The sequence below is a fragment of the Pistacia vera genome, unplaced genomic scaffold (genome assembly GCF_008641045.1).
Source record: "Pistacia vera cultivar Batoury unplaced genomic scaffold, PisVer_v2 Contig688, whole genome shotgun sequence".
Lineage (NCBI taxonomy): Eukaryota > Viridiplantae > Streptophyta > Magnoliopsida > Sapindales > Anacardiaceae > Pistacia > Pistacia vera.
The window spans coordinates 198,442-213,656 of NW_022196543.1; the positions used below are offsets into that span (position 1 = coordinate 198,442).

At 35.5% G+C, this 15,215-nt stretch overlaps 2 protein-coding genes across 2 annotated transcripts; both read left to right on the forward strand.

Annotated features, from left to right (window-relative positions):
- The first annotated feature begins 1,173 nt into the window (after positions 1-1,173).
- LOC116113679 (protein ALP1-like) lies at positions 1,174-3,016 on the forward strand. The gene has a single exon (XM_031399839.1). The coding sequence runs from the start codon at positions 1,297-1,299 to the stop codon at positions 2,821-2,823; it is 1,527 nt and encodes a 508-aa protein (XP_031255699.1). The 5' UTR covers positions 1,174-1,296; the 3' UTR covers positions 2,824-3,016.
- Positions 3,017-4,251: 1,235 nt separating this feature from the next.
- On the forward strand, positions 4,252-14,481 carry LOC116113683 (serine/threonine-protein kinase 38-like). Its single transcript, XM_031399841.1, has 13 exons — positions 4,252-4,559; positions 5,807-5,981; positions 7,718-7,801; positions 8,575-8,816; positions 8,956-9,199; positions 9,886-9,965; positions 10,587-10,671; positions 10,991-11,122; positions 11,209-11,322; positions 12,097-12,144; positions 12,903-12,987; positions 13,832-13,882; positions 13,975-14,481. Exons 1-13 carry the CDS (start codon positions 4,369-4,371, stop codon positions 14,058-14,060), a joined length of 1,617 nt encoding a protein of 538 aa, XP_031255701.1. The 5' UTR covers positions 4,252-4,368; the 3' UTR covers positions 14,061-14,481.
- The last annotated feature ends 734 nt before the right edge of the window (positions 14,482-15,215 follow it).

Sequence of the window (15,215 nt, forward strand, 5' to 3'; positions counted from 1 at the left end):
TGCCTAATTCCCTGACGATCAGATTTGTGTCACGCGTCCTTAAGGTGTATCAAAGTCTGATGGCCAAGTTCCTTCCACGTGTCGTCCCATATATCTGTGTTTACCTTTTCTCACAAGATGATTACTATCACAAGCATAGGTTAAACTGCCATTAGCATGATTTGGTTTGTCACAAGCATGAGAATTATTAACTCAGATCCTAATTAAGGAGGATTACGCGTGCAAACTACCCCGTAATACCTACTCTCAACCATTGTCAGACGAATCAAGTATAAAGAAAGCCTACAACCTCCGTTTCAAATGTTGAATTCTAGTTTTAGTAAAGTTCAAGAGGAAAACACACTTGTACGTGTGAAAGAGCGTTAATGAAGAAAAGGTCGCTAGAGCTAAATGTTCTCCATTAATCTCGCGTCCATTCCCCTTGTAGTTTCACTCGATTCTGTAATACTTTTAAACAATAGCACAACAGTTGATGTAGACTTAGTCTTGATACCATTGAACCACTATAAAAATATTTTTTGTTCTTTACTTATTTATGTCGTTTTATCAACCTCGTTAGTTACCAATAACCAAACACACATTTTACTTTGCCCCTCCCAAAGTCGACTTAGTATCTCTGATTGATACAAATCTTTGCATCAAAACTACCTATACAATTAAAATAAAATAAAATCAAAGAAATAAAAAACCAAAGATTATTACAGTTAGGCAAAAAGTATTATAGCCTTTATAAAAAGTCAAATAACGAATATAAGGGTGTCTTTGTGACTTTCCTTAAACCTTGAGGAGGAAATTTTATAAGCCCTATTAGCCGAGGAAAAAATGCTTTTGCAATTGAGTACTATTAAAGTATCCTTTTTGTACAAGATTCCCTAACTCAGGTTCGCCTATTTCCCCCTACCTTCCTTCTAATCTCCCTTTAAACCCCGCCTTCTTAAGAAGCTTCCCAATTCCCAACGTTCCCAATTCTAAAACCAGCAAAGCCAAAAACAAAAAAAAAAAAAAAAAACAAACAAACAAAACGTAGGTTCCCGAACCGCGTAATTTTTTTTACATAAAAATCCAAAAAGTCAAGTCACCGTCAAAGGCCCACATCGCGTTCACATATGCGCACACGCTTCCTTATACTCGGTTCTCTTCTGTGTTTCACCTGTTATATAAACACTCATTCTTATCAATTCCTTTCCAATTTGAAATCAATCGTGTTCACATTTCTTTCTTGTTCTTACAACCATTTTCTTCGCATATTTTGTCAACCCTCCAATACAAAGTACACCAGTAGACTTATTCTCGTTGATGGAAATTACTCCTTTCCCATTTCTTAATCAAGAGGAGTTTTCCCATTTCTTGGGTCTGTTCCCTGAAATGGATAATGGGAACACCAATTTAAAGAAGCGGAGAAGAAAGGAAGACGAAGAGCAGAAGGGAGAAGAGTTAAACAAGAGTGCCTGGAGTGATATACTTACTTCCTTAATTATGTTAGATGAAGAGGAGAAACGCGAACAAGAGCAATGGTCCACCCAGTCTCACCAAGATGAAGCTCTTTTGGAAGACAACCAAAAGCGAACTAATCATGCTATGAATGATTACTTTACTCAATTACAAGACCAATATGTTGAGTCGGATGCAATGGATCAGTTGAGGACCAAACGGTGTCGTCGTGCGGCTTCGGTGGTCGCTACTACTGCTGTAGCTGCAGCTTCATCGGAAGACACCACCGCTCTTCCGGATAATCCGAACCAGAACAATTCGGGTGGGCCGAGTCACAGGCGGTTGTGGGTGAAAGACCGGTCCAAGGACTGGTGGGAGGAGCGTGACCACCAGGATTTTCCGGACGAACAGTTTAAGCGTGATTTTCGGATGAGTAAGGCCACGTTTAACATAATTTGTGAGGAGCTAAAATCGACGGTTATGAAGAAGAACACCATGCTTCGTGATGCTATTCCGGTTCGCCAAAGAGTGGCGGTCTGTATTTGGAGGCTGGCCTCGGGTGAACCGCTCCGGGTCGTGTCGAAACGGTTCGGACTGGGGATATCCACTTGTCATAAGCTGGTGCTGGAGGTTTGCTCGGCGATTAAAACGGTCTTGATGCAGAAGTATTTACAGTGGCCCGATGAGCAGAGAATGAAACAAATTAAGGAGGAATTCGAGTCTTTTTCTGGGATTCCAAAGGTTGGTGGATCAATGTACACAACTCATGTACCAATCATTGCGCCCAAGGCCAGTGTCGCCGCTTATTTTAATAAGAGACACACTGAGAGGAACCAGAAAACGTCTTATTCCATTACTGTTCAAGGAGTTGTTGATCCAAGAGGCGTTTTCACTGATGTTTGTATCGGGTACCCAGGTTCAATGCCGGATGATCAAGTTCTCGAAAGGTCTGCTTTGTCTCAACGGGCCAATCGCGGGCTTTTAAGAGATGTTTGGGTCGTGGGAAATTCTGGGTATCCTTTAATGGACTGGGTTCTGGTGCCTTACACTCAGAAGAATTTGACATGGACACAACACAAGTTTAATGAGAAAATTGGGGAGATTCAGAGGGTTTCTAAGGAGGCTTTTGCAAGAATGAAAGGCAGATGGGCTTGCTTGCAGAAGAGGACTGAAGTGAAACTACAGGACTTGCCTGTCGTTCTTGGAGCGTGCTGTGTTTTGCACAATATATGTGAGATGAGAAATGAAGAGATGGATCCTGAGCTCAAATTTGACCTCTTCGACGATGAGATGATTCCTGAAAATATTTTGAGGTCCCAATCTTCTGCACAGGCCAGGGATCACATTGCCCACAATCTTCTTCACCATGGGCTTGTCGGGCCTTCCTTCTAGGTTGAATTCTGTTTTTGCAAGACTCTTATCAGAGTCTAGCTATTCTTTTTGGGGTATACCTTGTTGGTTATTACATAGTTATGTTGTATGTTGTTGTAGGAATAAATTATCATTGAATTTTTTGATGGGTTCGCTTCTGTATAAAATTTGTTTGCCCTCTTGGCTAATAAATGATAATATTTGATTTCTGTATCGAACTTTGGCATTCTTACATTCCTTTCCGAGCATCCTCTACAGTTTCCGACTACTATCAGTTTATTAACAAAAACAATAAGAAGAATGATAGCCATCCTCATCCTGTCCGTTTCATATGTTGAATGTCAATACAATTTTATTTTTCTAATAATTAATGGTTGGCTCCACAGTATCTTGACTTTAGCCAAGTAAACGGGCCGCTTTTTAATTGTTTGACTACAATGAACCCTTAGTCAAAATAGGATTAAATAAATCAAGACAAACAACCAAATTATGGACGGTGATTCATTTTCCCTTTTAAGATAAGAATTAAGCTCTCCGCGTAGGAATGTATCCTTTCACATCTCCTAAAAATATCAATTAATATCTGGTAATTACTAATTAATGTATATTTTTAATCTACATTCACTTAATCACTTGCCATTTTTCAGTTAAATTTCAATAATATATATATATATATGGTCGAAGGTGTTCGAACTAACTTACATGCACCCCAACTAATCTTTCAAAATACTGGAACTATCAGTCGGATAAGAGTTTTTAATGACTATCCCTATTAACAATTGAGTATAGACTTGAATTTATAATATCTTGAGTAATATACTCAAAAGTCTTTATTAAACTATTCAATCACCCAGAAGTAGCTATCTATCATAATATTTTGTTTAAACGTAAACATGTACAATGGTTTTTCATTTTTTTTTGTTAGAAAAAAAAAATTTCCTACAATTATAATAAAGATTAGAAGAAATTGATGAAATCATTAAAAGGGTTATTCAATAATCATTGGAATAACTTAAAAAAAAAATTAAATAAATTGAATTCAATGGCTACCCAAAGCTGTTTGGGTCAATGTTAGACCAATTTCAATTTGTATTTTGTATTATAGACTAGTAGATTGAGAATTTTATTTTGGGTTGAGGTCACAAATGACGTTAAATTCATACCCGAATCTTCCATATAAGTAAAACACACAAATTGGACCCTTATGTCCTTACGCCGTTGATGATGGAAAGCATTGATGATTAAAGACCGTTGATTACTGAATCACAATTAATCGGGTCCACCTTGATCTAGTTGGGACGCGCTGCCTCCTCACACGTACACTTCCAGGGTCCAAACTGTTGAAGGGCAACAGTTTGTAGGACCCAAGCCAATCTATTCCCTCCACGTGTCTTTGACAAATAGGATGTTGAATTCAGCAGCTTTCATTTCTTTCCTGGGAAAGAAAACAAAACATAACATGTAAAAATAACCTGAGAGGCTGAGACCCTCCTGCTTCGTTGTCACAATCACTAAAATTCACAAATTAAAGAAGCGAGATAGAGAGAGAAGGTAAGAAAGAAAGGCATGGAAAATCAAAACAACAAGGTGGAGAAGGACAAGGAAGAGGAGGATGACGCGGTAGGGCCGATGGCGGGAGCGGAAGAGGAAGGAGAGGTGGGGTCCAGCTTGACCATGGAGAGGGTGGCTGCGGCCAAACAGTATATCGAGAACCACTACAAGGCTCACAAGAAGCACCTTCAAGAACGCAGAGAAAGGTTTGTTTCCTAAAATACGTATTGCATTTTGAAATTTCTCAATTGGATTTTCGTTTCTCTTATTTGCATGCCTTATTGAATTCGATTAATTTCGACGTTTCTTTGTATATTTAAACGGCTGACGATTAAGCATTCATCATTGCATCTTCTGTGAATTGTAATTCTTTTATTTGGTGTTTTGATTGAGGCATTGTTATTACATTGCCTCAAGGGTATCGGTTAATTAAGGGAATATGGAATTATGAGAATATTTCACAATCAATTTTATTTTGATATTTTATACGGTACAGTGCAGTGAATTATGTTGAGCAGCTGGCACTGTCATAATCTTTAATGTACATGTGCTTGGGAAAGAAAATGTGGAGGGGAATTTATTGTTAAAGTTGTATTTGTTGGGAGTGTCTTTGGAATTTTTGGTGGGCAAACCTAGGTGTGGCCTTTTAAGAATGTGATAGCTGGTAGTGTTATAGTCCTCGAAAATTTGAATGCTAATGCTAGACTGCTTGTGGACATTTGCAGAGGTGTTGAGAGAAAACTACTTCTAAGTAGTTAGCTAATAGTTTGTTTACCTTTATAACAGAGTTGGGAATTAGATAATAATATTGGTGAATAAAGAATAGAGCGGTAAAGAGCTGTGGAGAGAGGGAAAGAACGAGATAGAGAGGTCGAATAGCATCTGTGCTTCTTTAGTTTAGAGACTGACTGGGCCAATTTAAACTGAGAAAAAGGATAGGTTTTACCTTTTTCAGAACAATTTGAAACTTTAAGTTTAGAGCCTAGAGGGGCCAATTTAACATCAAGTCATCAACCATAAACTGTGTGTTCTGGTGCCAGCTGAGAGGGGGCAATTTAAAATAAAAAATAGAAATGGTTTGTTTTGGGGCAAGCTAATAAGGAGGAAGATAAAAACGATGAGCCCTATGCTGCCTCCATTTCTTTATACTTTAATGTTACTGTTAGATGATACATACAGTTTTTTCTCAAACCATTGGTGTGTCTAACTTATATGACTGGTACTTTATTTGATTTCCATTCTGGTTTCTTGTTTCGTGCATTCATACAGACACAAAACACTGCATTGTAGTGCAGCATAGTTGGTCTTCGGGGGTTAAAAGTTTCAAATTCTCCTGCATTTCTTGTAATGATGTTTTATCATGAGATATTGTTTTCCTTAATCAATCATTTTTTTGCAACACTGGAGTTTTCTGTGTTTAATAGTGGTCCTGGAATAATTTTATTATTGGCAGGCGATCGGACCTGGAAAAGATGTTGGCATGTTCAGATGTTTCAGAAGAGGAACAAATCAATCTGCTGAAGGACTTGGAGCGCAAAGAGACAGAATATATGCGTCTTAAAAGGCATAAGATATCTGTTGATGATTTTGACCTTCTCACTATTATTGGAAGAGGTGCATTTGGAGAGGTTAGATGCATGAAATATATATAAATGTGAAGAGACTTTTTTTTGACAATTGTCCTTAACACTTGGTTGATAAAAGGGCTTTGGGCTAAACTCCATTTATATTTGGAAATCAGTTACAATAAAATTTACAGTATGATACCTGTATGAAGCAAAAAAAATTTCTAAGTATTTTTGAATTCGATTTCAATTATCATCAATCAATCTGACCTCAAAATCATATCAAGTAATATTGGGGAAAAAAAAAAAAAAAGAATAAAGTATGCCAACTCAGGGTAAGATTTAGGTAATCATTGCATAAGAAAGGTTAGTGCACTGATTATTTTTGTAATGTGTACTCTCATTGCTCAGTCCATGTTTTTGATCACCTTCTTGGTTTCTTGGTGAGAATGGAGATTTTCTAGTACATGTTGCCCTAATACTTCCCATTTTATTGCTCAGGCTCCTTATCTAATGGTCTATGTTTCATTGCATTAGCTCAACTGAATCTGATTTTTCCCTAAGCTAAAAGCAGTTCTCAAAATGTTTTATGTACCACTTTTTATGAAAATATATGAGGGGGATGGGCCAGAAATATCTAGTCCCATGTTATTAGCAGTGGCTGTTGAGGAAACATTTGGTGGTAAAATTAGTATATAACAATTATGCCACTGACCTGTATGAGGTGAACATTGGTGGTATAGTTACAATCCATGTTGCTGGTAATGAAGTGTGATGGTGGTTATTGAGAATTGAATGCAGTAGCAGTTGTTTGGGCAATCATAGAGGAACTGATTATGGAAGTAGGTGCAATAGGTGATCATATTGTGGTTATTTGAGGACTCATCCATGATGTGATGTCTGTGGTGATAGTGGTGGAGTACGTTGCATGTTGACATGGTTCAGTTGTCCATCATGAATTAGTAGGTAGTAATGTCATGGTGGTGCTGCAAGGGTATGTAAGCTTGTAGCTTTAGTGAGTAGAATGGTGGTATTCGTCAGGTTGTTGGTAGAATTCCTTGTTTAACATGTTCCAGACAATAGGTAATTTGGATTCTTGAGTCCAACCTTATGATTGAGTAGTGCATTGTTACTCTTTTAAGTTTCTGAAAAGTTCCCTGTAATTAAGTTTTGCATTAGGAAGCAGAAATCTAACTGCAGTGTAGTTTTTAGATCTTGAAACTCCTTGCCATTAGTTGCAATGAAGCTTGAAAGACCTTATTTAATGACCTGTGCTTAAGCTTTGTCATAGGAAGGTGTCTCTCTCTCTCTTTCTATCCAAGTCCAAATATATAGGCTACACAGTGGGGGATAGCCTTCCTCATCCTTTGAATTCCCCCTTGCATGCCTTTAACCATAGTGAGCTCTGATTTGAGCCCAGATCATTTATATGACCCCGAATGACTTACCATTAGAACTAACTAGCACTTTCTTTGTCATACAAGGTCTAGTTAGACTACTACGGCATTTGAACAACGATGTTTCTTTTAACTGAATTTTGTGGAGTTTCTTGCAATTCTTACTCTTCCTTATTTTGCTCAATTACCTCTTTGATATTAATTTTACTTTGTACTTAAGGCTCTTTTTTCCCGTTTTAGCAAGACACCAAAATTTAAATTGAGGTGAATGATGTTATTTGTAGATTACTATCTTCATTTTATTACCCAAGTGCTTCATATGTTACCTCCGTTTTCTCAATTGTTGCAGTGTGCTTGCTGTTTAATTTATTTCTAGGAAGCTTATATATTTTCATTTTACAGGTTAGATTGTGTCAGGAGAAGAAATCAGGCAATATTTATGCCATGAAAAAGTTGAAGAAGTCAGAAATGCTTAGCAGGGGACAGGTGAGATATGAAATTATTAAGTTAATTTTGTTCTAAGAGGTGCTCAAAAACTTCTATTTTGTACCAAAATTATTAGTATTATATAAGGCATGCTATGTTGTTTAGAATCAATGAAATCTTTGTTTTCATATCTATGGCCCATTCCTCTCTGTAAATGATGTAGGCTGTGTGTTAATAATCTAAAGAAAAAGGTTGCTATATGCTCTGTGTTTCCTCTACCTGTGTATTTTCTTGATTTGTCTTTATATAACTTTTCAAGCTGCATAAAAGTTTCAACTTTGGTCTAAAGTGTTTCATGCAACATGACGTACAATATTAACAACAATGAGGACACTTCCCATCTTCCCATCTTATAAGAACCATGAAGTGTTAGCTGTTCTTTTGGACACTTATTTTTAAATTATTTAATATGCCTTACTTACCATCTTCCCTTCTTATAAGAACCATGAAGTGTTAGCTGTTCTTCTGGGCACTTCATTTTTATTAAAATATACACCTTCTGAACTGTGAGTCAGATGCATAGAATCGTTGTAGTTTGTGAATTGATAATAAGCCCAATCTCATGGTATCCTATTATGTGAATCAGTATTACTGCATCTTTAATTTTTTAAACTTCTAAGCAACTTATTTTGCAACTACTGTTGTCTCAATATTCTTGAATAGTCATGTCACTAAGGGACATCATTCACTGTCTAGATAGTTCTTCTCTAATTTACCATGTCCCTTTACTACTTGTTTGAACCTCTTAACATGCAGTTGTGTATATGCTACAGGTTGAACATGTTAGGGCTGAAAGGAATTTGCTTGCTGAAGTTGGCAGTCACTGCATTGTGAAACTCTTTTATTCCTTTCAAGATGCCGAGTACTTGTATCTAATTATGGAATATCTGCCTGGTGGTGACATGATGACTTTGCTGATGAGGGAGGAGACCTTGACTGAAACTGTGGCTAGATTTTACATTGCTCAAAGTGTGCTGGCCATAGAATCTATTCATGAGCACAACTACATTCACAGGTCTGTATTTTCCTGTAGTGACATGTTTATCAAAAAACATATTTAGGTACTGAGTTTCTTGAAGTGCAATGTATTTATAACTTGGTCTACATCTTGTTGGTTTATATTCACAACCAGTGTTGTGGTTATATTTCTCCAGAGATATAAAACCTGACAACCTGCTGTTGGACAAAAGTGGTCATATGAAGCTCTCTGACTTTGGTCTTTGCAAGCCTCTTGACTGCACAAATTTGTCTGCTATAAACGAAAATGAAGCTCTGGATGATGAGAATTTGAATGAATCAATGGATGTTGATGGCCGCTTTCCAGAATCTGGTAGTGGGAGACGCTGGAAAAGTCCCCTTGAACAATTACAGCATTGGCAGATAAATAGGAGGAAATTGGTATGCATTAAATCCTCTTTTTCTTGAGAACAGATATGGCTTTACAGCACATTTCTCTTCTGTTCTGATTGCAGATTACTTATGTACAAGACAGAAATGTTTCTATTTGTCTTTTGAAGGTTTATATAAATAAAAATCTAGATCGTGATATTATAATGGATGGAAATTTAATTGTGGCTACATTTGGTATTTGTTGATGAGTTTGTTTGCCCAAAGAAGGGTCATGTCTTAAATGAGGCATGGAAATGCAAAGTGATTTTTGGAGGCTGTGTTTCAATTCTCAGACTCTATAGGATATATTGGTTGTCACAGAATGCATGCTTTAATCATTGTCATGGTTGGAGTGGTTAATAACGGATCTACCTCCTTGTTCCTGTAACTCAAAATATATATATATGCTTTGCATTTTCTGCGTGAGTGTTTTTATCTAGATGCTTCAAAATTTTTGATTTAGTTTCCTTCATTATCTTTTCCTTTCTGTTTATCAGCATTTCTCCCTTATGGTTCTGTATGATTGGGTTGTTTATCTCTGCACATTGACTGAATTTTTACTTACAGCAAAAGAAGTGCAACTATCTTACTTGTGTTATTAGATGACTAATCTAGTCATTATTGTTGATTCCAATTACTTATATTTTGAAAGTTCTTTGTTTTAAGTTTCTGTTTTCTGATTATTCTATTAACAGGCATATTCCACAGTTGGCACACCTGATTATATTGCTCCGGAAGTGTTGCTGAAGAAAGGATATGGAATGGAGTGTGACTGGTCAGCTAATAAGATGAATTATGCTTTCTTTAGTTGATACAGCATAGATCTGTTACTTTCTCTATTTCACTTAAATGTCAACAGTACACCCTAACTCAAATATATACACACTAAATAATTACAAATATACCCTTTACCCTTTACACTATATATATACACATAGTTTCCAACAAGATCTTGTTGAAGGATTTATGCTATTCATGTCTGTCCATTTCTTGTGGCCATTATGTTTTCTTCTAATGTTTCTAAATGTATCCATACCTTAAGTGTTAATGTATCGAACTGTCGAAATGAAATTAGATCTTAAGCGTTGATATATGTGTATATGCATATACATGTTTATTATGGCTGATATATTATTGTGATCGGATAGTCTTTTTGTTGCTTCTACTTTGGTGGTTAGTAATGACATTTCTGTTCCATCATTTACATGAATCTTTATTTTGTAAAAATGGTTAATTTTCTACCAGAAAAGCCAAAAAGTATTTTGTATTTATTTAATATATTTTTTACTTTCCAAAAGGAAAGGATGATATCTCAGAGAAAATAATTTTTTTCCCCTTTAACTTAAATGGGGTTATATTTCCTCTATAATGAATCTATCCATTTTCGTGCTTGCAGGTGGTCACTTGGTGCTATAATGTATGAGATGCTTGTTGGTTACCCACCATTTTATTCTGATGATCCAGTAACGACATGCAGAAAGGTTTGCTTGATTTATTCTCTTGAGCTGAATATGTGATAACTGATAAGCTTTTCTGTTTTATCCAATTTTTAATATGTATGACCTATATCAAAATATAATTATTGAATCCAGTCTGTGTTAGGTGTCATATCCTCACTTCTGACATGCTTTTCAATGTTGCTGTACCTGTTTTCTCTGTTAATGTATATAATGAATTCAAATTATTTTATTACTGGCATCAAATAAGAAGAATTAAGTTAATGTCCTTATTGCACCACTTTGAATGACACATTAGAAGTATCTAATTATGAGTTGATTTCACTAACCTCATGTATTTCAGATTGTGCATTGGAAAAATCACTTGAAATTTCCAGAGGAGGCAAGGTTAACCCCTGAAGCAAAGGATCTAATCACTAGGTTGCTTTGCGATGTTGAGCATAGGCTTGGTACTCTAGGGGCAAGCCAAATTAAAGTACTTTTCTTATATGCTACAATCATCATTGATTTAAAAGTTTGCTATTGCTCTTTAGGAAGTCTTTTAACACCAAATATGATCAGGCTCATCCATGGTTCAAAGATATTTTATGGGACAAACTCTATGAAACGGAGGCAGCATATAAACCTGAGGTCAATGGAGAACTTGATACTCAAAACTTTATGAAATTTGATGAGGTAATGTATTCAGCCCTATCTCACTTTGGAACTGAGTCATTAATTGTGTTTCTGTCTTAACTATGTCCAGTTTAAATTAGGATGGGGCTAGTCCTGCTGATAAATTTAGGGTGCTGCATCATAAACATTATGCAAATCCATCTTCATCAGGCATGATGGTTTATAGGTTTCCTTAAGGCTATATCCTACATTATGTAGACTTGGCCCTTAAGAAATAAATCCCCATTTGGTACAAACTAAAATACCTTGAACCATTTTAAGTTGCCTTGGCTGGTGTTCAGTTATGTTCACCTTGATTCAGAGTGGGTGACGTGGGTTCACTTATCATGTTTGAAAAAGCACTCATGCAAAAATAAGAAAATTGAAAAAAAAAAAAAAAAAGAGATAGTATTGAGAGCTTTTCTTTCTTCTTCTTCTTCTTCTAAAAGCAGTGTGCAGTTTTTACCATTAATGATAGGTTTGTGTTTTTTTTTTTTGTAGTGACACATGAAGTTGTGTAAAAATGTGTAGGCTTGATTTCTTTCTTGTGCATTGAGCACGTGTTAATTTTGTTATTCTAGGAATTTATGTTCTTTGAAGAGGACAGAGGTTCTTAAACAGTTGGAATATGAATGTTAATATTTATCATCCCTACTTCTGTGCATTTATGTTGCTTACAAACTCTATAGTCTTTATTTATCTTTTCATTTATATGGATTTCTTAAGATTCTTTCTCATTGTTGATATGAAGTCATTCTAGTAAAATATTTGTACATAATTCTGATTGTGCTGTAGGTGGATGCCCCATCTGCAAAAAGAACAGGATCAGGGCCCATGAGGAAGGTACATAACTTTCTGTGCAGATGCATTATAGCAAAACCTGTTGGATTAAATTTAAATTACCGGTGTGTTGTGTGATTGTATTTCATTGAAGTTGAAGAACTTTATTATGAAAACTAACTCTAATTGGAGCGTAAACACTCATAGCCAAAGTACTTTGTGGCAAATAATGTCCAATCAGTAGACTTTTAGTACCAAGATTTTCTTTGGAGTTAAATGTAAGATGTGCAACTGAAATGTTAGCAGATTCCTAAACTGATGACCATGGAGTTAGCCCATTAATTGATGTATGCTATTCTGTTTACAATTTATTAACAATAAGATTTTGTTTGAGGTGAATGGAACTATATTATAAAGTGGATTCCATTGAGGTGATACCAATATATGGAATTGTGTTCTGATAGAACTTTAAGTTGGTCTCATCTTCATCAGTATAGATGATTCTCATTTTCTAAAATTTGATTCCAAATTATGGTCTCGGTCAAGGAGCACTGCCATAGCTCAATATCCACGACCTTATCAGCTAATTGGAGATTTTGCACATACTATCTGTTCTTTGAATAATCATTTTTATAATCTGGTTGTGTGAAAATGGGATATGCATTTAAAATGGATATAAGAGTTTTTATATATATCATGAGGAAACCATGGTTACGCAGCTCTTTTTTGGATATTTATGTTATCCTAACTTGAAAATGTTATAAAACGGGTTATTATTTTTTATGTGGCTTGCTGAAGCTATGTTATATGTTTGTCTGCAGATGCTCTTAACTCCCAAAGATCTTAGTTTTGTTGGCTATACGTACAAAAATTTTGCGGCTGTCAAAGGGTTACGTCATTCTCTGGGTATGAGAATACTACTCCAATACAAATTTCACTCTACTTATTTCTTTTTCTATTTGTTGATTTCTTGATTTAAACATGGTGTCATCTAAATATTCTTATACTGCAGTTCGGCTTCTTTTAGTATTGCATATTCTTGCAAGCGAAATTAAGTATTAATATTAACATGTAATAAATTTAACATTTCTTTTTTCTTAATATGATATTTGCATGCGCACCTCATGGGGATCAGAAGCTATATGATAATCTCTTTGCAGAGCCTTTTTTCCATATGTTTAATTTGATTCAGTGCTTGAGTTTTCTGATTCTAACGTTGTGTCATGGTTTTTTGGCACAGAGCACCTTGTGAAAATAACTATTTGTATTAATTAAATGTTAGAAAACAATTTTACATGTTACTTTTTGGAGCTTTTGCTCTTTGTGATGGACAGTAGTCCTGGGTGACCTTGACATTTACCTTTGAGACAGTTGACCGCAGGCCAAGAAATAGCTCAACTATTAAGTTTTCATCTCAAGCAAGTGATAGTTAGCAGTTATGGGCTCATATGCTTGAGTAATAACTGAAAAACCATTTTCGTGTGAATCACTGCCCATTAATGTCAGCACCATGCAGAATATTCTTTTCACTGAACAAAAAGGAATCTTTTGTTATTACTTCCTCAGATTCTATTCTCTTTAGAAGGCTTCAAACAATTGCAAAGTGCAAGTGCAATTGAAGAGAATCCATGATTTCAATCCATATTTATGTTGCTTATTTATGAATGAATCAATATTTTCTTCATTATACTTTTTCTTCTATGATGGCCTACTCAGATATTTTTCTTTTGAATTTATACAACCATTGCAGAAAAAAAGGGGAGCACATCGCCAAATCGACTTTCCACTGACTCTCTCAACAGTAATAGATACCTCTTTATAACATCATTTTCAAATGCATTGTGTTGTATCATATTCAGTCAAAATCAGCTAATTGATAGTTTTCTCTTCTAGGCGATTCTGCAGAGGACTACTCTTCTAAACTCTCAACTGACAACACAGAGACAGAGGTGCGTGCAGCATCAGGGGATACCATTTGACGTTGAAGTGGCTGAATCCTCCCATGTAAAGCTTCTCACTAAAGAGTGAAGAAGCCCTTTGGGTTTGACCTGCTTATTTTTCAGTCAGGTTTTGCCCTAGTCTAGTCTACCTTGTTAATGTAGTTTGCTGCCACTTATTTTATGGAACTACTAATTGTACAGTTATACTGAAGAATTCTGGTTCTGGGAAGCCCTTTGATGGGTTGTTTGGTAGCAACAGTATTGTAATTGAAAGTTTTCTTTGAGATAATATTGAGGTCCTGATTACCCAGGTTGGCACAAAAGTAATATGCCATCTCTTGTGGCTGCTTCGTTTTCCACTTGTGAAATGGTGTGTGGTCTATAACTGTTTTAAAAACACCAACTGGATTTCTATTGACAACTACGGGGCTTAGGTGAGAAGCATGAACTTGGGACTCTTGACCCTGATGTGAAAATATCATATTCAAAAATCTCTTGTAACATTTGTAGTTCTGCCATTTTAAATCAATTTTTTTAGTTCTTTTAATGTAGTTATAAATTACTACCCATCCCGAACGGCTTTCATTAATTCAGATATTTGACCATCTTTCTGATTTATCTTGACAGGACCCGAACCTGTTTTTTTTTTTTTTTTTTTTAATTTGTTGGTCACATTATTTAACTATGCATTTATGAAGTAGAGATTTTAATCTTTATGAACTCTGATCTGTTCTTTGCTATGACTATGAAGTGGAATTTGCCTCAACAGCTTTGCCTCAGCAAAGTTTAATTGTATATTTAGGAATTTTTTAGAATTTATTTTATAAAAAATAAAAAGTGTTTAATTTGTCTAAACATGATAAGTTAGATATATATATAAAAGAAAAACTTTTGAATTGACAGAATTTATTACAATTCATTAACCTAGTTCAATGCGTTGCGCCAGACCCACCCTAAGTTCTTTGAAACTGACAGTACTAAGTTCTTTGAGATTGACAGTACAGATGCGGAAAAAGCACTTGCATCGTTAACACTTTTTAGACACTGTCAAAATTGATGAATAAATATATTTTTAAAATATTAGGGGGCGTTTTAGTAAAATTCCGAAAGTTGATGTGCTTTTGTGAATATCATAAAACTTAGAGGTAATTAAAAAAGGTTACCTTCAGTTCGTTGAGATGAAGTATTGTCATC

What these genes read in the sequence shown, in the direction of transcription:
- LOC116113679 (XM_031399839.1), top strand. Translation starts at nt 1,297, where the DNA reads ATGGAAATTACTCCTTTCCCATTTCTTAATCAAGAGGAGTTTTCCCAT.
- LOC116113683 (XM_031399841.1), top strand. Translation starts at nt 4,369, where the DNA reads ATGGAAAATCAAAACAACAAGGTGGAGAAGGACAAGGAAGAGGAGGAT. An exon ending in TAGGGGCAAGCCAAATTAAA is followed by an intron (nt 11,123 to 11,208) that starts GTACTTTTCTTA and finishes AAATATGATCAG; the next exon opens with GCTCATCCATGGTTCAAAGA. An exon ending in AGGGTTACGTCATTCTCTGG is followed by an intron (nt 12,988 to 13,831) that starts GTATGAGAATAC and finishes CAACCATTGCAG; the next exon opens with AAAAAAAGGGGAGCACATCG.